Source organism: Globicephala melas, chromosome 1 (genome assembly GCF_963455315.2).
Source record: "Globicephala melas chromosome 1, mGloMel1.2, whole genome shotgun sequence".
NCBI lineage: Eukaryota > Metazoa > Chordata > Mammalia > Artiodactyla > Delphinidae > Globicephala > Globicephala melas.
The window spans coordinates 131,144,591-131,169,642 of record NC_083314.1 but is presented as its reverse complement, the minus strand read 5'-3'; the positions used below and the strand labels follow the sequence as shown (position 1 = coordinate 131,169,642).

General features: G+C 39.9%; 1 protein-coding gene across 5 annotated transcripts in view; it reads left to right on the top strand.

The window, feature by feature from the left end:
- PDE4B (phosphodiesterase 4B) overlaps positions 1 to 25,052 on the top strand; it is a 592,044-nt gene that overhangs the window by 453,320 nt on the left and 113,672 nt on the right. For all 5 annotated transcript variants that reach the window (XM_060304629.2, XM_030865864.2, XM_060304618.1 and 2 more), the window contains 2 exons: positions 19,312 to 19,348; positions 19,481 to 19,551. In XM_060304629.2, the coding sequence (XP_060160612.1) occupies positions 19,312 to 19,348; positions 19,481 to 19,551 (108 nt within the window). The remainder of the gene's footprint in view (positions 1 to 19,311; positions 19,349 to 19,480; positions 19,552 to 25,052) is intronic.

Below are 25,052 nucleotides of genomic sequence, written 5' to 3'. Positions count from 1 at the left end.
CAGACTCCTGACAAACAGCCTGATGCATCTCAGCGTCACTCAGAGGCTTCCCAGCAGGTTCTAACCAAATTTCAGGTTAAACTCCAGTGATTCCTTACTTAGGACAAAAAGGTTATAGAAATTTTGAACATGAAGAGACTTTCAAGACCACAGTCCAACTCAGTCTATAGCTGTAGAAACAGACATCTAGTTCTGAACGACTCTGCGTTCAGGTCCCTAATACTAATGGTTACCCTCTTTTCAATTTTACCAACCAGGAAAAATTCTCCCCTAACTTTAGAACCTACATAGAGTTGCCAACTTTAGATTTAGGCAAGTAAGGATTATATATGTAAGTTAACTAGTATCATTCTCCCTTAAAAAAAAAAAGAGCGAGTACCTTCAAGATGGTGGAGGAGTAGGAAGTGGAGATCACCTTCCTCCCCACAAATACATCAAAAATACATCTACATGTGGAACAACTCCTACAGAACACCTACTGAAGGCTGGCAGAAGACCTCACACTTCCCAAAAGGGTCTGGGTTCTCTGGGACATTGGACCAGAGACCTGGACATTGGACCACCAGAGACCTCCAGGCCCCACATAACATCAATTGGCGAAAGCTCTCGTAGGGTCCGCCATCTCAATGCTAAGATGCATCACAACTCATAAAACAGCAAGCTCCAGTGCTGGACACCCCATACCAAACAACTAGCAAGACAGGAACACAACCCCACCCATTATCAGAGAGGCTACCTAAAATCATAAAAGGGGCACAAACACACCAAAACACGCCACCAGACGTGGTCCTGCACAGCAGAAAGATAAGATCCAGCCTCATCCTCTGATCACAGGCACTAGTCTCCTCCACCAGGAAGCCTACACAACCCACTGAAACAACCTTAACCACTGGGGGCAGACACCGAAAAAAAGGGGAACTACGAACTTGCAGCCTGTGAAAAGGAGACCCCAGACACAGTAAGTTAAGCAAAATGAGAAGACACAGAAATACACAGCAGATGAAGGAGCAAGGTAAAAACCCACCAGACCAAACAAATGAAGAGGAAATAGGCAGTTAACCTGAAAAAGAATTCAGAGTAATGATAGTAAAGATGATCCAAAATCTTGGAAATAGAATGGAGAAAATACAAGAAACGTTTAACAAGGACCTAGAAGAACTAAAGAGCAAACAAACAATGATGAGCAACACAATAAATGAAATTAAAAATTCTCTAGAAGGAATCAATATCACAAAAACTGAGGCAGAAAAACGGATAAGTGACCTGGAAGATAAAATAGAGGAAATAACTACCGCAGAGCAGAATAAAGAAAAAAGAATGAAAAGAATGAGGACAGTCTCAGAGACCTCTGGGACAACTTTAAATGTGCCAACATTCGAATTATAGGAGTCCCATAAGAAGAAGAGAAAAAGAAAGGGACTGAGAAAATATTGGAAGAGATTATTGTTGAAAACTTCCCTAATATGGGAAAGGAAATAGTCAATCAAGTGCAGGAAGCACAGAGAGTCCCATACAGGATAAATCCAAGGAGAAACATGCCAAGACACATATTAATCAAACTATCAAAAATTAAATACAAGGAAAAGAATATTAAAAGCAGCAAGGGAAAAATGACAAATAACATACAAGGGAACTCCCATAAGGTTAACAGCTGATCTTTCAGCAGAAACTCTGCAAGCCAGAAGGAAGTGGCAGGACATATATAAATTGATGAAAGGGAAAAACCTACAACCAAGATTACTCTACCCAGCAAGGATCTCATTCAGATTCAACAGAGAAATTAAAACCTTTACAGACAAGCAAAAGCTAAGAGAATTCAGCACCACAAAAAGAGCTTTACAACAAATGCTAAAGGAACTTCTCCAGGCAGGAAACAAAAGAGAAGGAAAAGACCTACAATAACAAACCTAAAATAATTAAGAAAATGGTAATAGAAACATACATATTGATAATTACCTTAAATGTAAATGGATTAAATGCTTCAACCAAAAGACATAGACTGGCTGAATGGATACAGAAACAAGATCCATAAATATGCTGTCTACAAGACTCCCACTTCAGACCTAGGGACACATACAGAGTGAAAGTGAGGGGATGGAAAAAGATATTCCATGCAAATGGGAATCAAAAGAAAGCTGAAGTAGTAACTCTCATATCAGACAAAATAGACTTTAAAATAAAGAATGTTATAAGAGACAAAGAAGGACACTACATAATGATCAAAGGATCAATCCAAGAAGAAAATATAACAATTGTAAATATTTTTTCACCCAACATAGGAGCACCCCATTACATTAGGCAAATGCTAACAGCCATAAAACGGGAAATCGACAGTAACACAATAATAGTAAGGGACTTTAACACCCCACTTTCACCAATGGACAGATCATCCAAAATGAAAATAAATAAGGAAACACAAGCTTTAAATGAGACATTAAACAAGATGGACTTAATTGATATTTATAGGACATTCCATCCAAAAACAACAGAATACATTTTCTTCTCAACTGTGCATGAAATATTCTCCAGGATAGACCATATCTTGGGTCACAAATCAAGCCTTGGTAAATTTAAGAAAATTGAAATTGTATCAAGTATCTTTTCTGACAACAATGCTATAAGACTAGATATCAATTACAGGGAAAAAAACTGTAAAAAATACAAACACATGGAGGCTAAACAATATGCTACTAAATAACCAAGAGATCACTGAAGAAATCAAAGAGGAAATCAAAAAATCCCTAGAAACAAATGACAATGAAAACATGATGGCCCAAAACCTATGGGATGCAGCAAAAGCAGTTCTAAGAGGGAAGGTTATGGCAATACAATCCTACCTTAAGAAACAAGAAACAACTCAAATAAACAACCTAACCTTACACCTAAAGCAATTAGAAAGGAGATTTGTTCAAGATGGCAGAGTAGAAGCACATGCTCTCACTCCCTCTTGCAGGAACACCAGAATCACAACTAACTGCTGAACAATCATCAACAGAAAGACACTGGAACTCACCAGAAAAGATACCCCACATCCAAATACAAAGGAGAAGCCACATGAGATGGTAAGAGGGGTGCAATCGCAATAAAATCAAATCCCGTAACTGCTGGGTGAGTGACTCACAAACTGGAGAACACATACGACAGAAGTCCACCCACTAGAGTGAAGGTTCTGAGCCCCATGTCAGGCTTCCCAATCTGGGGGTCCAGCAACGGGAGGAGGAATTCCTAGAGAATCAGACTTTGAAGGCTAGCGGGATTTGATTGCAGGACTTTGACAGGACTGGGGGAAACAGAGACTCCACTCTTGGAGGGCACACACAAAGTAGTGTGCACACCAGGACCCAGGGGAAGAAGCAGTGACCCCATAGGAGACTGAACCAGACCTACATGCTAGTGTTGGAGAGTCTCCTGCAGAGGCAGGGGGTGGCTGTGTCTCACCATGAGGACAAGGACACTGGCAACAGAAGTTCTGGGAAGTACTACTTGGTGTAAGCCCTCCCAGAGTCTGCCTTGAGCCCCACCAAAGAGCCTGGATAGGCTCCAGTGTTGGGTCACATCAGGCCAAACAACCAACAGGGAGGGAACCCAACCCCACCCATCAGCAGACAGGCGGATTAAAGTTTTACTGAGCTCTGCCCACCAAAGCAACAGCCAGCTCTACCCACTACCAGTCCCTCCCATCAGGAAACTTGCACAAGCCTCTTAGATAGCCTCATCCACGGGAGGGCAGACAGAAGAAGCAAGAAGAACTACAATGCTGCAGCCTGTGGAACAAAAACCACATTCACAGAAAGATAGACAAGATGAAAAGGCAGAGGGCTATGTACCAGATGAGGCAACAAGATAAAACCCCAGAAAAACAACTAATGAAGTGAAGACAGGGAACCTTCCAGAAAAAGAATTCAGAATAAAGATGGTGAAGATGATCCAGGACCTCGGAAAATGAATGGAGGCAAAGATCAAGAAGATGCAAGAAATGTTTAACAAACATCTAGAAGAATTAAATAACAAACAAACAGAGATAAACACTACAATAATTGAAATGAAAAATACACTAGAAGGAATCAAGAGCAGAATAACTGAGGCAGAAGAACGGATACGTGACCTGCAAGACAGAATGGTGGAATTCATGGCTGCAGAACAGAATAAAGAAAACAGAATGAAAAGAAATGAAGACAGCCTAAGAGGCCTCTGGGACAACATTAAATGCAACAACATTCACATTATAGGGGTCCATAATGAGAAGAGAGTGAGAAAGGACCTGAGGAAATATTTGAGAGATTATAGGCGAAAATTTCCCTAACATGGGAAAGGAAATAGCCACCCATGTACAGGAAGTGCAGAAAATCCCATAAGAATAAACCCAGGAAGAAACATGCCGAGACACATAGTAATCAAGTTGGCAAAAATTAAAGACGAAGAAAAATTATTGAAAGCAGCAAGGGAAAAATGACAAATAATATACAAGGGAACTCCCATAAGGTTAACAGCTGATTTCTCAGCAGAAACTCTACAAGCCAGAAGGGAGTGGCATGACATATTTAAAGTAATGAAAGGGAAGAACCTACAACCAAGATTACTCTACCCGGCAAGGATCTCATTCAGATTCGCTAGAGAAATCAAAAGATTGACAAACAAGCAAAAGCTAAGAGAATTCAGCACCACCAAACCAGCTCTACAACAAATGCTAAAGGAACTTCTCTAAGTGGGAAACACAAGAGAAGAAAAGGACCTACAAAACCAAACCCAAAACAATTACAAAAATGGTCATAGGAACATACATATAAATAATTACCTTAAACATGAATGGATTAAATGCTCCAACCAAAAGACACCAGCTTGCTGAATGGATATAAAAACAAGACCCATATATATGCTGTCTACAAGAGACCCACTTCAGACCTAGGGACACATACAGACTGAAAGTGAGGGGATGGAAAAAGATATTCAATGCAAATGGACGTCAAAAGAAAGCTGGAGTAACAATACTCATCTTAGATAAAATAGACTTTAAAATAAAGAATGTTACAAGAGACAATGAAGGAGACTACATAATGATCAAGGGATCAACCCAAGAAGAAGATATAACAATTATAAATATATATGCACCCAACATAGGAGCACCTCAATACATAAGGCAACTGCTAACAGCTGTAAAGGAGGAAACCGACAGTAACACAATAATAGTGGGGGACTTTAACACCTCAGTTACACAATGGACGGATCATGCAAACAGAAAATTAATAAGGAAACAGAAGCTTTAAATGACACAATAGACCAGATAGATTTAATTGATATTTATAGGACATTCCATCCAAAAACAGCAGATTACACTTTCTCTCAAGTGCGCACGGAACACTCTCCAGGATAGATCATATCTTGGGTGACAAATCAAGCCTCAGTAAATTTAAGAAAATTGAAATCATATCAAGCATCTTTTCTGACCACAATGCTATGAGATTAGAAATGAATTACAGAGGAAAAAACATAAGAAACACAAGCATATGGAGGTTAAACAATACATTACTAAATAACCAAGAGATCACTGAAAAAATCAAAGGGGAAATCAAAATATACCTAGAGACAAATAATAATGAAAACACGATAATCCAAAACCTGTGGGATGCAGCAAACGCAGTTATAAGAGGGAAGTTTATAGCTATGCAGGCCTACCTCAAGAAACAAGAAAAATTTCAAATAAACAATCTATCCTTACACCTAAAGGATCTGGAGAAAGAAGAACAAACAAAACCCAAAGTTAGTAGAAGGAAAGAAATCATAAAGATCAGAGAATAAATAAATGAAGCAGAAACAAGGGGAAAATAGCAAAGATTCTATAAAACCAAAAGCTGGTTCTTTGAGAAGAGAAACAAAATTGATAGACCATTACCCAGACTCATCAAGAAAAAGAGGGAGAGGACTCAAATCAATAAAATTAGTCATGAAAAAGGAGATGTTACAACAGACACTGCAGAAATACAAAGCATCCGAAGAGATTACTACGAGCAACTCTATGCCAATAAAATGGACAACCTGGAAGCAATGGACAAATTCTTGGAGAGGTATAACCTTCCAAGAGTGAAGCAGGAAGAAATAGAAAATATGAACAGACCTATCACAAGTAAGTAAATTGAAACTGTGATTAAAAATCTTCCAATAAACAAAGTCCAGGACCAGATGGCTTTACAGGTGAATTCTATCAAAAATTTAGAGAAGAGCTAACACCCATCCTTCTCAAACTCTTCCAAAAAATTGCAGAGGAAGGAACACTCCCAAACTCATTCTATAAGGCCACCATCACCCTCATACCAAAAACAGACAAAGATACTACAAAAAAAGAAAATTACACACCAATATCACCGATGAATATAGATGCAAAAATCCTCAGCATAAGACTAGCAAACAGAATCCCACAACACATTAAAAGGATCATACACCATGATCAAGTGGGTTTATCCCAGGCATGCAGGGATTCTTCAATATACACAAATCAATCAATATGATACACTATATTAACAAATTGAAGAATAAAAACCATATGATCATCTCAATAGATGCAGAAAAAGCTTTTGACAAAATTCAACACCCATTTATCATAAAAGCTCTCGAGAAAGTGGGCATAGAGAGAACCTACCTCAACATAATAAAGGCCATATATGACAAACCCACAGCAAACATCATTCTCCATGGTGAAAAACTGAAAACATTTCCTCTAAGATCAGGAACAAGGCAAGGATGTCCACTCTCGTCACTATTATTCAACATACTTTTGGAAGTCCTAGCCACGGCAATCACAGAAGAAGAAGAAATAAAAGGAATACAAATGGAAAAGAAAATGTAAAACTGTCACTGTTTGGAGCTGACGTGATACTATACATAGAGAATCCTAAAGATGCCACCAGAAAACTACTAGAGCTAATCAATGAATTTGGTATACTAGCAGGATACAAAATTAATGAACAGAAATCTCTTGCATTCCTATACACTAATGATGAAAAATCTGAAAGAGAAATTAAGGAAGTACTCCCATTTACCATTGCAACAAAAAGAAAAAAAAATACCTAGGAATAAACCTACCTAGAGAGACAAAAGAGCTTTATGCAGAAAACTATAAGACACTGTTGAAAGAAATTAAAGATGATACCAACAGATGGAGAGATATACCATGTTCTTGGATTGGAAGAATCAATACTGTGAAAAAGACTATACTACCCAAAGCAATCTACAGATTCAATGCAATCCCTATTAAACTACCAGTGGCATTTTTTACAGAACTAGAACAAAAAATCTTAAAATTTGTATGGAGACAAAGAAGACCCCAAATAGCCAAAGCAGTCTTGAGGGAAAAAAACAGAGCTGGAGGAATCAGCCTCCCTGACTTCAGACTATACTACAAAACTACAGTAATGAAGACAATATGGTACTGACACAATAACAGAAACACAGATCAATGGAACAAGATAGAAAGCCCAGAGATAAACCCCCATGCATCTATGGTCAACTAATCTATGACAAAGGAGGCGACGATATACAATGGAGAAAAGACAGTCTCTTCAATAAGTGGTGCTGGGAAAACTGGAGAGCTACATGGAAATGAATGAAATTAGAACACTCCCTAACACCATACACAAAAATAAACTCAAAGTGTATTAGAGACCTAAATGTAAGACCAGAAACTATAAAACTCTTAGAGGAAAACATAGGAAGAACACTCCTTGACATAAACCACAGCAAGATCTTTTTTGATCCACCTCCTAGAGTAATGGAAATAAAAACAAAAATAAACAAATGGGACCTAGTAAAACTTAAAAGCTTTTGCAAAGCAAAGGAAACAAAACAAAAAGACAACCCTCAGAATGTGAAAAATATTTGCAGACGAATCAACGGACGAAGGATTAATCTCTGAAATATATAAACAGCTCATGCAGCTCAATATCAAAACAACAAACAACCCAATCAAAAAACGGGCAGAATACCTAAATAGACATTTCTCCAAAGAGGACATACAGATCCCAGGAAGCACATGAAAAGCTGCTCAACATCACTAGCTATTACAGAAATGCAAATCAATACTATAATGACATATCACCTCACACCAGTTAGAATGGGCATCATCAGAAAATCTACAAATAACAAATGCTGGAGAGGGTGTGGAGAAAAGGGAACCCTCTTGCATTGTTGGTGGGAATGTAAACTGATACAGCCACTATGGAGAACAGTATGGAGGTTCCTTCAAAAACTATAAATAGAATTGCCATATTACCCAACAATCCCACGACTGGGCATATATCCAGAGAAAACCATAAATCAAAAAGACACATGCACCCCAATGTTCATTGCAGCACTATTTACAATAGCCAGGTCATGGAAGCAACCTAAATGCCCATTGACAGATGAATGGATAAGGAAGATGTGGTACATATATACAATGGAATATTAATCAGCCAAAAAGGAACAAAATTGGGTCATTTGTAGAGATGTGGATGAATCTAGAGACTGTCATACAGAGTGAAGTAAGTCTCAAAGAGAAAAACAAATATCACATATTAAAGCATATATGTGGAATCTAGAAAAATGGTACAGATGATCTGGTTTTCGGGGCAGAAATTGAGACACAGATGTAGAGAACAAACGTATGGACAAGGGGGGAGAGCAGCGGCGGGTGGGGGTGGTGATGGTGGGATGAATTGGGAAATTGGGATTGACATGCTTACACTGATGTGTATAAAGTGGATGACTAATAAGAACATGTTGTATAAAAAAATAAATAAAATAAAATTCAAAAGAAAAAAAAAGCAATTAGAGAAAAAAGAACAAACCCCCCCCAAAGTTAGCAGAAGGAAAGAAATCATAAAGATCAGATCAGAAATAAATGAAAAAGAAATGAAGGAAACAATAGCAAAGATCAATAAAACTAAAAGCTGCTTCTTTGAGAAGATAAACAAAATTGATAAACCATTATCCAGACTCATCAGGAAAAAAAGGGAGAAGACTCAAATCAACAGAATTAGGAATGCAAAAGAAGTAACAACTGACACTGCAGAAATATGAAAGATCGTGAGTGATTGCTACAAGCAACTATATGCCAATAAAATGTACATCCTGGAAGAAATGGACCAATTCTTAGAAAAACACAACCTTCTGAGACTGAATCAGGAAGAAATAGAAAATATAAACAGACCTATCACAAGCACTGAAATTGAAACTGTGATTAAAAATCTTCCAACAAACAAAAGCCCAGGAATATGTGGTTTCACAGGTGAATTCTATCAAACATTAAGAGAAGAGCTAACACCTATCCTTCTCAAACTCTTCCAAAATATAGCAGAGGGAGAAACACTCCCTAACTCATTCTACAAGGCCACCATCACCCTTATACCAAAACCAGAAAAACATGTCACACACGCACAAAATAAATTACAGGCCAATATCACTAATGAACATAGATGCAAAAACCCTCAACAAGATACTAGCAAACAGAATCCAACAGCACATTAAAAGGATCATACACCATGATCAAATGGGTTTTATCCGAGGAATGCAAGGATTCTTCAATATATGCAAATCAATCAATGTGATATACCACATTAACAAACTGAAGAATAAAAACCATATGATCATCTCAGTAGATGCAGAAAAAGCTTTTGACAAAATTCAACACCCATTTATGATAAAAAACCCTCCAGAAAGTAGGCATAGGGGGAACTTACCTCAACATAATAAAGGCCATATATGACAAACCCACAGCCAACACCATTCTCAATGGTGAAAACTGAAACCATTTTCTCTAAGATCAGGAACAAGACAAGGTTGTCCACTCTCACCACTATTATTCAACATAGTTTTGGAAGTTTTAGCCACAGCCATCAGAGAAGAAAAAGAAATAAAAGGAATCCAAATTGGAAAAGAAGAAGTAAAACTGTCACTGTTTGCAGATGACATGACACTACACATAGATAATCCTAAAGATGCCACCAGAAAACTACTAGAGCTAATTAATGAATTTGTTAAAGTAGCAGGGTGCAAAATTAGTGCACAGAAATCTCTTGCATTCCTATACACTAATGATGAGAAATCTGAAAGAGAAATTAAAGAAATTAAAGAGAAATTAAGAGAAATTAAATCTGAAAGAGAAATCTGAAAGAGAAATTAATAAAATACCTAGGAATAAACCTACCTAAGGAGACAAAAGACCTGTATGCAGAAAACTCTAAGACACTGATGAAAGAAATTAAAGATGATACAAACAGATGGAGAGATATACCCTGTTCTTGGATTGGAGAAATCAACATTGTGAAAATGACTATACTACACAAAGCAATCTACAGATTCAATGCAATCCCTATCAAACTACCACTGACAATTTTCACAGAACTAGAACAAAAAATTTCACAATTTGTATGGAAACACAAAAGACCCCAAATAGCCAAAGCAATCTTGAGAAAGAAAAACGGAGCTGGATGAATCAGGCTCCCTGACTTCAGACTATACTACAAAGCTACAGTAATCAAGATAGTGTGGTACTGGCACAAAAACAGAAATATAGATCAATGGAACAGGATAGAAAGCCCAGAGATAAACCCATGCACATATGGTCACCTTATTTTTGATAAAGGAGGCAAGAATATACAATGAAGAATAGACAGTCTCTTCAATAAGTGGTGCTGGGAAAACTGGACAGCTACATGTAAAAGAATGAAATTAGAACACTCCCTAACACCACACACAAAAATAAACTCAAAATGGATTAAAGACCAGACTAAGGCCAGACAGTATGAAACTCTTAGAGGAAAACATGGGAAGAACACTCTATGACAAAAATTATAGCAAGATCCTTTTTGTCCCTCCTCCTAGAGAAATGGAAATAAAAACAAAAATAAAAAAATGGGACCTAATGAAACTTTAAAGCTTTTGCACAGCAAAGGAAACCATAAACAACTAAAAGACAACCCTCAGAATGGGAGAAAGCATTTGCAAACAAAGCAGCGGACCAAGAATTAATCTCCAAAGTTTACAAGCAGCTTATGCAGCTCAATATTAAAAAAACAAACAACCCAATCCAAAAATAGGCAGGACACCTAAATAGATATTTTTCCAAAGAAGATATACAGATTGCCAATACACACATGAAAGGATGCTCAACATCACTAATCATTAGAGAAATGCAAATCAAAACTACAATGAGGTATCACCTCACACCAGTCAGAATGGCCATCATCAAAAAATCCACAAACAATAATTGCTGGAGAGGGTGTGGAGAAAAGGGAACCCTGTTGCTCTTATGGTGGGAATGTAAATTGGTACAGCCACTGTGGAGAACAGTATGGAGGTTCCTTAAAAAACTAAAAATATAACTACCATATGACCCAGCAATCCCACTACTGGGCATATACTCTGAAAAATATATAATTCAAAAAGAGTCATGTACCACAATGTTCATTGCATCACTATTTCCAATCGCCAGGACACGGAAGCAACCTAACTGTCCATCGACCCATGAATAGGTAAAGAAGATGTGGCACATATATATAATGGAATATTATTCAGCCATAAAAAGAAACAAAATTGAGTTATTTGTAGTGAGGTGCATGGACCTAGAGTCTGTCATACAGAGTGAAGTAAGTCAGAAAGAGAAAAAAAAGTACTGTATGCTAACACATATATATGGAATCCAAAAAATAAATAAATAAATAAATAAATAAATAAATATATATATAGTTCTGAAGAACCTAGGGCAGGACAGGAATAAAGATGCAGATGTAGAGAATGGACTTGAGGACACGGGGAGGGGGAAGGGTAAGCTGGGACGAAGTGAGAGAGTGGCATGGACTTATATATACTACCAAATGTAAAATAGATAGCTACTGCGAAGCAGCCGCATAGCACAGGAAGATCAGCTCAGTGCTTTATGACCACCTAGAGGGGTGGGATAGGGAGGGTGGGAGGGAGATGCAAGAGGGAGGGGATATGGGGATGTATGTATATGTATAGCGGATTCACTATGTTATACAGCAGAAACCAACACAGTACTGTAAAGCAATTATACTCTGATAAAGATATTAAAAAGAAACCAAACCAGAACTTAAAAATATAATAAGGGCACACTTTCGTAATAAAGAATGGTCCTTCCCAAGAAAACACAGTTGTAAACATGATCTCATCCTATCAAAGATACTAATAACAAGATATATTAAAAGCTTTGAGTGAATAAAAATAGCCCAGAATTTTGTTTTGCAAATATTTCAGCATGCCAGTAAAACTTTCATGTGTTTGTCAGTTTAGGAATTTATATTTCTCAACAGAACAAGAAGTAGAACTTGAATATCCAGATTCTTCTGAAATTTCGTTTTTTCAGGACCATGTTGGAAAATCCAGTTTTACACAGGTATTTTGAGCTAACCTGAAGTAATGCTCTCAAAGCTATTTCACCCGATTATTACTCTTCAGTGATTTGAAATAGAGGAGCAGCAGCCCCTGAACCTCTTACTGCTTCTCCTGCCTTCTACCCATAAAGCCAAGAAAAAGAAGGACAATTATAGATTTCGAGTCTTGACGTGAAGGCTGCTAGATGGAGGCTGCAGCATGTTCCCCGCTCAGGAGCCCCTCTCTCCAGAACAGAACAGTCACGAATTTACACACGAGGTAGAAAACTTTGCATAATTCCTCAGCATTAAATCTTAACAGTAGAGACAAAACTAGCTTTTTAAAACTTCTCATCTCAGCTCTTTCAGGAGGAAACATATAGGCAGGGAGAATGAGTGAAAAAGATATTGAGTTAAAAAGTAAATGGAACATTAAAAGTGGCTTTAGCATACAGCAACAAAAGAGAGACTGAAATAATGCTTTCTAGTAAAGAAAACAAGATCACCATTGGGGCTTCCCTGGTGGCACAGTGGTTGAGAGTCCGCCTGCCGATGCAGGGGACACGGGTTCGTGCCCCGGTCTGGGAAGATCCCACATGCCGCAGAGCGGCTGGGCCCGTGAGCCATGGCCGCTGAGCCTGCGCGTCCGGAGCCTGTGCTCTGCAATGGGAGAGGCCACAACAGTAAGAGGCCCACATACCGCAAAAAAAAAAAAAAATCACCATTGGATCCCAAAAGGAAATTTCACATGCTCTCCTAGATGTAGCAATAATTTATTGGTTTCTGTTTCGTTCTAGTAAAGAATGCTTTCTAGTAAAGAAAACAATATCACCATTGGATCCCAAAAGGAAATTTCACATGCTTTCCTAGATGTGGCAATAATTTATTGGTTTCTTCCTGTGTCGTAGTCATCTTTAGCGTAATGTCTTTGTATACCAAGGTATAGATTTCCCAATAGGAACATAAAGTACCGGAAACTGGTGAGGCCAGTTAGATTACCCCAAGCTGTGGCGGGAACCACCCTGGACAGAACCAAGTTTTAATTACCTACCAGTAAAGCCACAGGGAAGCAAGAGCCATGTTTCCTTCATTTGGTCATCCCATTTGTAGTCTTACACAGACAAGGAACTTTTTAAAGCCATCATTTGTATGAGATGTAAGTAGTCTCTAGAGAGAGCAGTCAAGGGAAATGAGATCTGAGAACCAAGAGGAAAAGCAGAAATAAGAGCGCACTTGAATTTAAGACCTGTTTATTGATGGACTACCAAAAAAGTACAATGTGGTGTCTAAGACTTGAGTTACAGCCATCGTACTTACTAGCACCATGGCTTTAAGACATTGAGTATTTTTTGTAGTGTCTAAATTACCTGTAAATAAAAGCACACGTTTATTAAGCATTTCCTATATACTATTTAAAGTCCTTTACATATTTTAACTCATTTAATCCCTATAACCCCAAGGTAGTTGGTACTGTAATTTTCTTGTCTTAAAGATGAGGACACTGAAGTACAGAGAGGTTAAGTAACCTGCCCAGTAAATGGGGAATCACGGCTTAAATCCAGGGAGTCTAGATGATTAAACCATATGGTTATCCAGTACATAAACAGACTCTAAATCATGATGAAAAATAAAAAGAATGATACGAATCTCTGCTCTGCCTGCCTTTCCAGCTGTTATGAAGATTATATACATCCTTTCTTTTAACAAAAATTTACTTACCTTTAGGCACTTTGCAAACAAATGAGACACTTTCTTTGTCTTCAGGGGAGCTAAAAGATTAGTAAGTCAATAGGCAGTTGTAATACCTTCAGAAAAGGGCAATGTCTATGGAAAGGGATGCACTGGACTTTGAGAGATCTGGCCAGGCAAGGCGAGCAGCCTGCTTCGAGGGGTTACAGCTAAGCTAAAGGAGTTAGCCAGGCAGAAAGGTGTGCAGGAGGAAGGGCTATGCGCTCACTAACTCTCTTGCTGTCAAGAACATCTGGGGGGACCACAGCTCAATATGGCTCAGGCAGAGAACATGAGAGGATGAGGAAGTGGTGAGAGACGAAGCCAGAGAAGTAAGCAGTTCCCTCATCACAAAGGGCCTATGTGAGGAGTTGGCATTTATGCTGCAGACAAGCAGTGGGGGGCTACGAAAGGCTTTGAAACAGGAAAATACATAATCAGATGAATGTTTTTGAAAGATAACTCTGATTACAGTCTAAAGAACAGTTTGGGGGCTTCCCTGGTGGCGCAGTGGTTGAGAGTCCGCCTGCCGATGCAGGGGACACGGGTTCGTGCCCCGGTCCGGGAAGATCCCACATGCCGCGGAGCGGCTAGGCCCGTGAGCCATGGCTGCTGGGCCTGCGCGTCTGGAGCCTGTGCTCCGCAACGGGAGAGGCCACAGCAGTGAGAGGCCCGCGTACCGGAAAAAAAACAAAAAAAAAAAAAACAAAAAAAAACAGTTTGGAGGGTGGACAAGCCTAAAGATGTTTCCAAGAGCCAAATGGGAAGCTGCTTCGGTAATCTGCATCTTAAAGGATAGGGATCTACATTAGAACAGATCCAGTGGGCGATTAATAAATATTTGCAAGTTAGGATCAGCAGATGTTGGTGGTTGACTGTGGGATGAGGGAAAAGAAGGTTTCAGGCTTGACCAACAAGATAGGTGCTTGCACCATTCCCCAGGGTCAAGAACATACTCTTACCACATGAAATAAGGGACATGAAAATGCTTTGTAAACTGTAAAGTACAATATAAATATTAGTTCTCTTGATTGTAATGGAGGCAGAAATGACTACCCTAAAGAAGTTCTCACCAGCTGGGAAGATAGACATGAAACCTACTATAATGAAATAATGATACCTACTACTAATACGAATAACTATAACTAATGAAAGTGCCTTTATGTGCCTAGCACTGTTGTAAGAGTTGTACATATATAATAACTTATTTAATTCTCACAACACCCTATTTTACAGGTGAAGAAAGTGAGCCATAGAGAGGTTGCCTAATGTCTCATAGTTAGTAATAGTGCAACTGAGAAACAAACCAACACTGGCTCCAAAAGCTGTGCTCTTAACTACAATAGCATATGTCTCTCTCTAAGGCAGACGAAAATTAGTATTACAAGAAAAGTACGTGTAGTCATGAAACAGAGGAAGTTAATATTAATAAAACGCAGAGCGTAGCAGTAGGAAGCAGCATTTTTGCTTCCTAGAAAAGCATTCATTGTTGAGAGCAGACCTACACTCAATTCTAAGACCCACAGAGTTCTGATCTTCAATTATCCTATAAAATTGTAATGTGCTAGTTTTGTCACTAGATGGTGCTCGTTCCACGGTTCTGAATATCTGGCCTCGTTCCTGAGAGGTATTGTCCGCTCTAGTGGTTTGGACAACTAAGAAGTACATCAGTTTTCATAACCAATCAAGTGTTTTGTCACATTCATGCATTTTATTATTAATGTACCAAATTATGATTTTAAAAATTTAGAAGGGTTTTATAAATAATCTGGCTATACTCAAATAGAAGTTTTTTTCTTTTGTTTCTTCAACTTGCTGTGAGTTATCTATGAATTATCTGATCATTTCTCTAGCAACTACTGTCTGATATACAGCATTAGCTTTTACAGCTCCAATTCTTTAAGGGACCCAGTGCTGGGGATCTGAAAATTCGTCCCTTGCCTCTGAGTGTTCTGCTCTCCTAAACTTCAAAATTTCATGATAATAGTCATTTTGACACCGAGCCCTCTCTTAATGTGTTTTTTTCTTTTAACCTGTGTTTAATCATTAGTTTGTACTAATGATTAGTAGCTTTTTAGTTTTAGTAGCTCCCCACTCATGCAACAATACATCAGCTTTAGGTACTACATATGTATGAGATTTGCTTGTATTATCTAACTTTTGTTGGACATGTAGACTCCAGAAATCCAGGAGCCATAGATGACCTACTTAAGTCTAACACTGTCATTTTATACCTAGCTCACCCTGATGTCTTCTGAACAATGTGAACTTCACAGCAGAAATCTGAACAAATAGAAAGATATTTCATCCATCTCCAAGGGGCAGTTCTTGTAATAGCTCTTCCCCTTGGGAAGGGGCAGTTCTTGTAATAGCTCTCCACCCTGCATTTATCACAACTACTCCTCTCTTAACAAGAGCCCTGAGGTTCTCCCTTTGACTCTCTCTCTCTATACACCCCTGCCATTGCTTTAAGGGGCCCCACTGTTGTAGGTACCTCCTAAATCTCTAGCTCTAACCCCCATATTTCAGTCTTCCCACGTGCTGTTTCCACCAGGATATCAACGAATACCTTAAAACTCAACATGTGAGAAGGTGACACGTCTCCTCCAACTCCTCACTTTTTAACTTCTACTCACAACTTCACTATTTTCCCAGATACCCATTTTTAAAACTGAAAATAGTATTTCTTTATGACCCCTTATCCAATTCAATGCCAAGTCCTTGGCAAGACGTTCAGGGTCTATTCCATGTCTTTTCCTGTTTCTTCCTCTGCCTCACTGATGTCTTCTCATCCGAATGACGGCGATATCCCCCTAACCCATCTTCCTCGCTCTGTCCTCTCTTCCATCCATCTCTTGAATCCATAGCATTTTATTGGGTTGGCCCAAAAGTTTGTTCAGATTTTTCCATAATATGTTATGGAAAAACCTGGGACTTCCCTGGTGGCTCAGTTGTTAAGAATCCACCTGCCAATGCAGGGGACACGGGTTCCATCCCCGGTCTGGGAAGATCCCATGTGCCACGGAGCAACTAAGCCCGTGTGCCACAACTGCTGAGCCTGCACTCTAGAGCCTTCGAGCCACAACTACTGAGCCCGCGAGCCACAACTACTGAGACCGCGAGCCACAACTACTGAAGCCTGTGTGCCTAGAGCCTGTGCTTCACAACAAGAGAAGCCACACAATGAGAAGCCCGCACACTGCAACAAAGAGTAGCCCCCGCTCTCTGCAACTAGAGAAAACCCATGCAGCAGCAAAGACTCAACGCAGCCACAAAAAAAAAAAAAAAAAAGCAGACAAACTTTTTGGTCAACCCAATACTTTCTAAAGCACTTTTCTGTTTGCCTTTCTCACTAGAAGCCTTCACTGGCTCATTTCTTTTACTGAGTTGAGCACCAGCTCCACAACCATTGTCCACAATGTCCATAACGTGGGTGTGGGGGGACCTTTGAGTCTTATCCCCTACAAATGTCTGTCACTGCTCAGCTCTAAACAGCCACCAAGCATCTCCATGTTGAGGACTTTCCCATTTCAATGCCTCGGTTCTTGCATTTTTCTCATTAGTAGCACCTACCATCCGTGCCTTTTAAAGCCTGCCCTTCAAGGTTCATCTCGAATACCACTCATTCAATCAAGCCTTTTCTACTATGTCTAATCTGTAATTATCACATCTCCTTTGCACCCCATTAAGTATCAATTGTTTGTATTTCTCATTCTGTATTTATAATATCTACTGCAGTGTTTTGGACATTTTTCTGTCTCCTCTGTTTTAATTTGTGGGGATCATGAATTCTGTATAATTCAATCAACTATGCAGGGTCGTCATAAAACAGGAAACATAATGTTTAAAAGCATAGATTTTTGGAATCAGTCTTAGTTCTTTCATTTATTAGCTGTGTGCTAGTTAAGCAGTTGCTTACCTGCTCTGAGCGTTGATATTATCTATAAAATGGGAATAAGAGTCGTTGCCCCAGTTCTTGTTACAAGAATTAAATGAGATTTCATGCAGGGGCTGACAGATGGTAATCACTCAAAGAATGCTTACTCTTGTCAGTGTTCTTTTTATAGTCACTTAGTCACTGTACACATCAGATGCACAGGAAGTTTAATGAAATTGAAGGAGGACTTCTAGCTAAAGACCAAGGTAGAAAGGAAAATATTGTATTAAATAATACCCCAAAGTAAAAGCCCATGCCAGAGAAGAGGCCCCCAAGGATGTAGGTGTTATCCAACAGGCCTCTAGGCCTCACCTAATGCCTGGTACCGGGCAGGTGTTTAATAACCATTGGTTGCAGTCCCGTCGTTAGCGAATAAGGTGCCATATACGTGTGGTGATCGTGAAGACAGAGAAGATGATCAGACAGTGAAGGAAACTCACTGTCCACCACCTTCTGTGCGACTGTTAGGATTTACACTGCGATAGCGAATTGGCCTGATTGTGCGTCTGCAGCTCAGGCCAGCCTGTCTTCTAACGGTTTTAACGGAGACCTTGCTGAATGCGGATTTAAGAAGAGGTAGCAACGCATGTGTCAGAGAGAGAGTGCACTTCTGAAAACACACTTTTGACTATTCCTAAGTACAGATTTATGTAACACTAGGTTCAGCTGAATCAGATCTTTGGGACAAAGTGAGAGACAATGATATAATAGTAGGTTCAGTCCCTACACTACACTCCCTTAAAAGCTTTTCCTTCGGTACTTTAAGAAAAAAGTTGTCTTCAAAACAAAAAGTAATGGGATTCCCAGACAGAAATCTGTGTTTAAATGGCATGAAGGCTGTGGTTCACATCAACAAAAGCGAGGAAGTCCAAAGTTAACCTTTATCCAGACTGTGACGCCATTTTTTCCAACTCTATGTGTGCCTGTGAGCAGCCCGCCTTTTGAAGTTCCTGGCTCTGGCCACCAAAATCCACAAATTGCTCTGAATTACAGTACTCTGGGTCTGCTATTTAATGGGAAAATACCCTGAAGATATATGCTTACTTGCAAGTGTTTTTATGTATAGCCACTGTACATCCAGGAGCCATGAACCTGGTGGGTTTTTTTCTTTCAAGTTCCTGAAATCCCCATCTGCACCTAAATCAGTCCTGCCTTATATCCAGGTGGAAGAATTTGTGTAACATTTGTATTGCTAACACTGATGAAGTTTCATATTACAGCTTATATGACACAGTTATAATTCAAATGCATTTACAAAATGTTTCTTTTCTCTCTTTTCACCAGACATGGCGATGACTTGATTGTAACGCCTTTTGCCCAGGTATGTATCATGCTGACCTGCCTCCTTCTCGCTCCGTCTCTGGGTGTAGTTTCTAAGTATAGCCTCTAAACCTGCCCATTCCTCTCCTTTTGTTCCAAACCATTCCTAACAGTGGAAACATTTTACTTCTAGGTCCTTGCCAGCTTGCGAAGTGTGAGAAACAACTTCACCGTACTGACCAACCTCCACGGAACACCCAACAAGTAAGCATGCACTTTTTGTGGAGTTATAAATCCTTTCCATAAAGGCGAAACCCTGAACAGCACTAAAAAAACCCACAACCCAACACTCATGCATGGCATTTGCCCTCCTAGCTAGGTTAGGATACATGATAAAATTTAAAGCAGGATGGATCACCATAGTATTTTAGAACTGGTAAGATGTTAGAAATTAGTCCAGATCTTATTGTCTTTGTGCCTTTAACACTTAGTAGACAGGAGTTCAACAGATGAAAACATGAGATGGGTTTTTTTTTTGTACCTTTGTATTTACTACTTGAAAGTGTGAAGATTCATCAGTAAAGACCGTAAATTCTATTAAAATTCTTTTGGAATAAACTATTAACGAGTTCAGAGAATTCAAACTTAAAATGACACGTACCAAAAGTGCAGGTCCAGGTTGCCTATTTTTTGATAATATATAAACAGGTTCATGTAATTTGATGATAAGAGTGGGATTATCTTCTCTTCTGCCCTCAACGAGCTACATAAGCTTGGCCATTTCAACTAACAGGGCTGAACATTGGTGTCCTCATCTGTTAAATGAGAGGTTTGAACTTAATAACACTGCAGTAATTTTCTCCTCCGAAATCATTTCAATCTGTGGGTCTAAGTGCTATGCAGTTCACTATCCAGCAATTTAAAACTCATCACAGGGATCAGAAGGTCATAGAATCAATGATCCTGGGATGGTAGGGCCAGAGGAGAACTTTGAGAAATGACTCAGCCTCTTTGTTTTACAGAAGGAGAAAGCAGGCCCTCAGAAGTCCAGCAAGTTGCTAACAACCACACCATAGGCTAAAGATGCGCCAGGGCCAAATCCTAAATCTCCTGATTTTCCTCAGCTAGGGTTCACTGTAGGACACCCTGTCTCTCCAGTCTCTGTGAAATTATTCATTGACCCTCCACTTTGCTTTTATCCAAATTTTTATTGCGTGGAGTTGTTAAAAGCGAGAGTGAACCCTGCTTTGAATGCTAACTTTTCCGTTCACTGTTCTATCCCTTTTGCCGGAGCTTCCTGTGAGAGAGTCCAGCATAGCCCCGTGGAGTTTTCCCATCGTTGGTCTCTCCTCCTCTAAACTGTTCTCCAAACGGCCACCAGAGTCCTCTTTCTCGCTTGCTGTTTGGCCTTGTCACTCCCCAGCTTGAGGCACTTCAGTGGTTCACTCTGATCATTACGATAAAGTTTAAATGCGTGTGCTTGGCCCCAAAGCACCGCATGATCCAGCTCGAGGTACTTTGATTGATAGTTGATTGGGTTTATATCAGATGCAGTATACAGGAAAGCTAGAGGCTTGCCCAGCCTCGTTTGCAGTGGTGCTCCCTGTTTATTGTTAAATAATTCACTCAACAAGTATTTATTTAGTGTACCATTCATCCACACGTATATGTGTGTACTTAACAGATATGTATTGGGCACCACCTTGTACCAGGCACTGGTGATGTAATAGTGACCAAAACAGACAATTCTCTGCCGTTTCAGGGTTTACATTCTGATGGGAAGTGCCAGGGACTACAGAGGTGTACAATCAGACCAGGTCTCTGGCCACATTAAATCCCATTCTAACAGTTGTGGCCTGGTTGTTCCCTGCATGTTCTACTCCATCCTAATTATGGACTTACTGTTCTCGTTTCCTAGTGTCTCTCTCCACCTGCCAGTGATTGCCTCACTGAATCCTGCTTGTCTTTTATAACACTCATTTGTGTTACCTTCACCAGGATGCTTCCCCTGACCCTGCCAAGCCTGGTTGAGCGCCCCCCAGTGGCCCCAGAGCACTCTGCAAATCATGTATGGATCTCTGCCACGACCACTAGACTGTGTGTCCCCATAAGGACACTTGAAATTTACATTTACTTTTCCTTGACTTTCTAAGAATTAGCAGAATGCCTGACACATAGTGTGTGCTCCATAAGTATTCATCAAGCATATAAATCTCTGAATTACTCATTGTTAGAGAAAGACCACCAAATGTTTCGAAAATTATTTTTTCGGAAGTGATCCTTTCCATTTTTCCATCTTTTTTTCTTTACAGGATATGGCCTCTGGGACCTTATTTATTGGCTTCATAACTCAATTCTACCAACGGAAAATTATGTGACTTGGGCAAGTTATTTCACCTCTCCAGAGCTCAGTTTCCCAATCTATAAGATAGGGTTGTTCTGAGGATGAAATGAGTTACTATTTGTAAAGCATTTATCACAGCATCTAGCTCATAGTAGTAGGTGCTCAATAAATGTGAGTTATTATGAGTGATAGTTACACTTCTCTTGCTGAATCCAGAAACAGTGTAATACTTTGGAGTTTTCACATCCCTTATCACAGTTATCATCACCGTAAATGATGTTTATGACCCACGTGTTGCCACCACACTATGAACAAGGAAGCAAAGCTCAGGGAGATTAAATGACTAGTGCAAAACAGCTCACTTCTGACGGGATGAGCAGAGCCAGTGTTGAAACATAGTATCCTGGTTCTTTTGCAGTGTTCTTTTGTAGGAAAACTCAGGTTTTTTCCTTCCTCTGTAGGGAAAAACCCAGTTCCTCCCTCCCGGGTTTGTCTTCCCAGTGAGTTTTCTTTACTAGTCACACAAAACACTTCACTTCTGACACATCTGGTCACCAAATACGTGGAGGTTTTCCCCTCACAACAGCAAGGAAATGTCCGACACCAGCTGGGTGTCCCACAGTTTAACTCAATCCTGATGCTATCTGACATAACATCAGATCCCACAGGTTAAGGGCTCAGTCCCACAAGATTGCCCACCACCTCCCTCCCCACTCCAGACACCAGTTGTAAGCTCAAGTTATCATCTTTGCTTGTGACCCACCAGCTATAAGATTCCAACGACACCCCCCTTAATTAATTTCATTCATTTGTTCGAGCAGCCCACAGAACCCAAGGAAACATGTACTCATGTTCACCAGTTCATTAAAGGATATGATAAAGGATACAGGTGAACAGCCAGATGAAGAGGGCAGAGTCTGAGAGGGTCCTGAGTGCAGGAGTTTCTTTCCCTTGGAGTTGGGGTGCATCACCCTCCTGGTGTGGATGTGTTTACCCGCCTAGAAGCTCTCTGAACCCTGTATTATTAGGATTTGCTGGGGGCTTCTTCACAGAGGCATGAGCAATTATTAACTCCGTTCCTAGCCCCTCTCCTAGGATGAGGGGTAGGGCTGAAAATTCTAAGCTTCTAATCATGGATTGTTGCTTCTGGGGACCAGCCCCTATCCAGGAGAAATCCAGGACCCCACCCAGAGTCACCTCATTAGAACAAAAGATGCTACTAGTGCACTTATTACTTAGGAAACTACAGGGAATTTTAGGAGTTCTGTGTCAGGAAGCAAGGGTAGAGAACAATATATGTCTGTTCTACTATCTCACATCTTTCCATTTACTATACCTATTCAGTCTTCTGGGTTATGGGACGAAATCTCTGAAGGCTTTGGAACAGAGTCATTCAGGAAGAACTCATGGAATAGCTGAAGGTCAGAGAGCCTGAGGCAGAGACATGAGCTAGGAGAGCGTTTCAGGAATTAAAATATGAAGAGTGAAACCCTGGACCAAGATGATGGAGGTAGGAATTGAGGAGGAAGAGATGAATAAGGATACATTCCCAAGGCTTCTTTAACATAGCCCGGCTCAAGGCCACTACACTGCACAGCTCCAGGGAGAAGGGGCGCCAGTGGTGATGTGTCAGGGCGTTTTCAGTTACTGGTTTGTTGGCATGGGCTCGGAGGTCCTTCCTCTGTTAAAGCATTGGGGACTTAAGCCTAACCCTGCTTATTATAGGCTATCAGCTGAAGCTACCTTCCCGAGATCAGATTTTTCCATAGCCTTGGGGGTTTTGAACCACATAAACCTCCATCGTTACCATATACAGAGTGCCCTAAGACCATAGTTGCCATATAGAGAGCTCACCCAGAGCCAATTCTCACACTCTGACTGAGGACCACCCTCCAAATCATGGCTGTTTGTGTCACCTCTGGTCCAAACCACACTCAGCAAACAGAATAGACCAGCAGTAGAATAGTTGCATCTAACAATCATTCCCAAATCCATACCCATATTTGTACAGAGTTGATCCTCCTACTGAGTTCAAGTACTTCCTTAAAACCAACATGTCCACCACCAGAGCTTCACCAAAGGGAGTTGAGCTTGCCTTGGTCTAGTTCGGGCTGAGAAGTGAATGATGGAGCCGCCTGGCAGGGGCAGGTTGGAAAACTGAGGGTCCATTTAATGCACTTTATTCTATCCCTAGATAGTCAATACCCTCAAACAAATAAAAACAACTGAAGACAAGAATATCTGTCAGGAATGGATCCACCATGCTAAGAGCATTCCCCCTCCCACCCCAACCCAGATATTCACTTATCTCGACAACTGAAACTATAAGGTTCATGGAACTCAGACGTTGTTCTCTGGGATATTTGACTTGGGTTCCAAAGTTCTACTCCTTGCCTTGAATGTAACATTTAAGCAATAATTATGTCCTTGGAATGGTTTTCATGAGACATTTGGATAATGTGTTGTTTTTATATGAAAAGGAACTCCCACATAGAACTATAATTCTCATAAGGCAAGATTTCCTTTATCTTTTGGCTCTTTGCTCAGCAAAAGCAGTTCATTGTCTGTCTGAGCTTTACCACCCAAAGGGTGAAAATCTCAGAGTTCCTATTGAGGTGATTTCCTTGCACTTCCTTGAAATGTTCTATTGAGGGATGCTTGATTGGGCTTGTATTTCTTGGCTTCAGATTAAAACCTATATATCCTTTGTCCCAGGAATTTTGAAACTGTAGCTTTCATTTAGAGTTGTTAATTCAGATAAGCATTCCCTAAAGCATTTACTGACTTTAAACAGATTGATGGAGAAATCACATGTAAATAAGAGTACCTACATTCATCAGACTGATAACCAGGGAATCGAGCTGGGAGCAAAGAGCTGTCCCCATCATCCAACTCTGTCACTAACATCACACACATCACCGGTGGCTACCGGGAGATCACGTAACATCACTGTATTCACATTCTTCTGAGGTATAATTAAATGAACATGTATGAAATCTTTGAGAAAGAATTAATAACCACTCGATTTTTTTTTCAGTCTTTCATTGCCTTGTGTTCTTTGGCATGGGATTTAAATTAGCTGAGAATAATAAAAATCTTGAGCATTCAGAGCTGGACAGAACCTAGCCAAATTTCCTCAGAGTGAGGGAGGAAATATATGTAAAACCTCTCACACAGGAGCTGGCACTCTGTAAATTAGCAGAAAATGTTAGTTGCTGCCTGTTCTCCCCAGGTGAGGAAGAAACTGAGAAGTTCAGTGAGTTGCCCAGGGCTATAGGGTTAGAAGGTGCCAGAACCAGGATTAGAATTCCTGTCTTCTTATTCATAGTCCAGCTCTTTTTCCACTGTGTTATTCAGGGCTGGAAAGTATTAACTGCTGTGGCCATATTATCCTCCCTATTAATATCACCATCTTTACAAC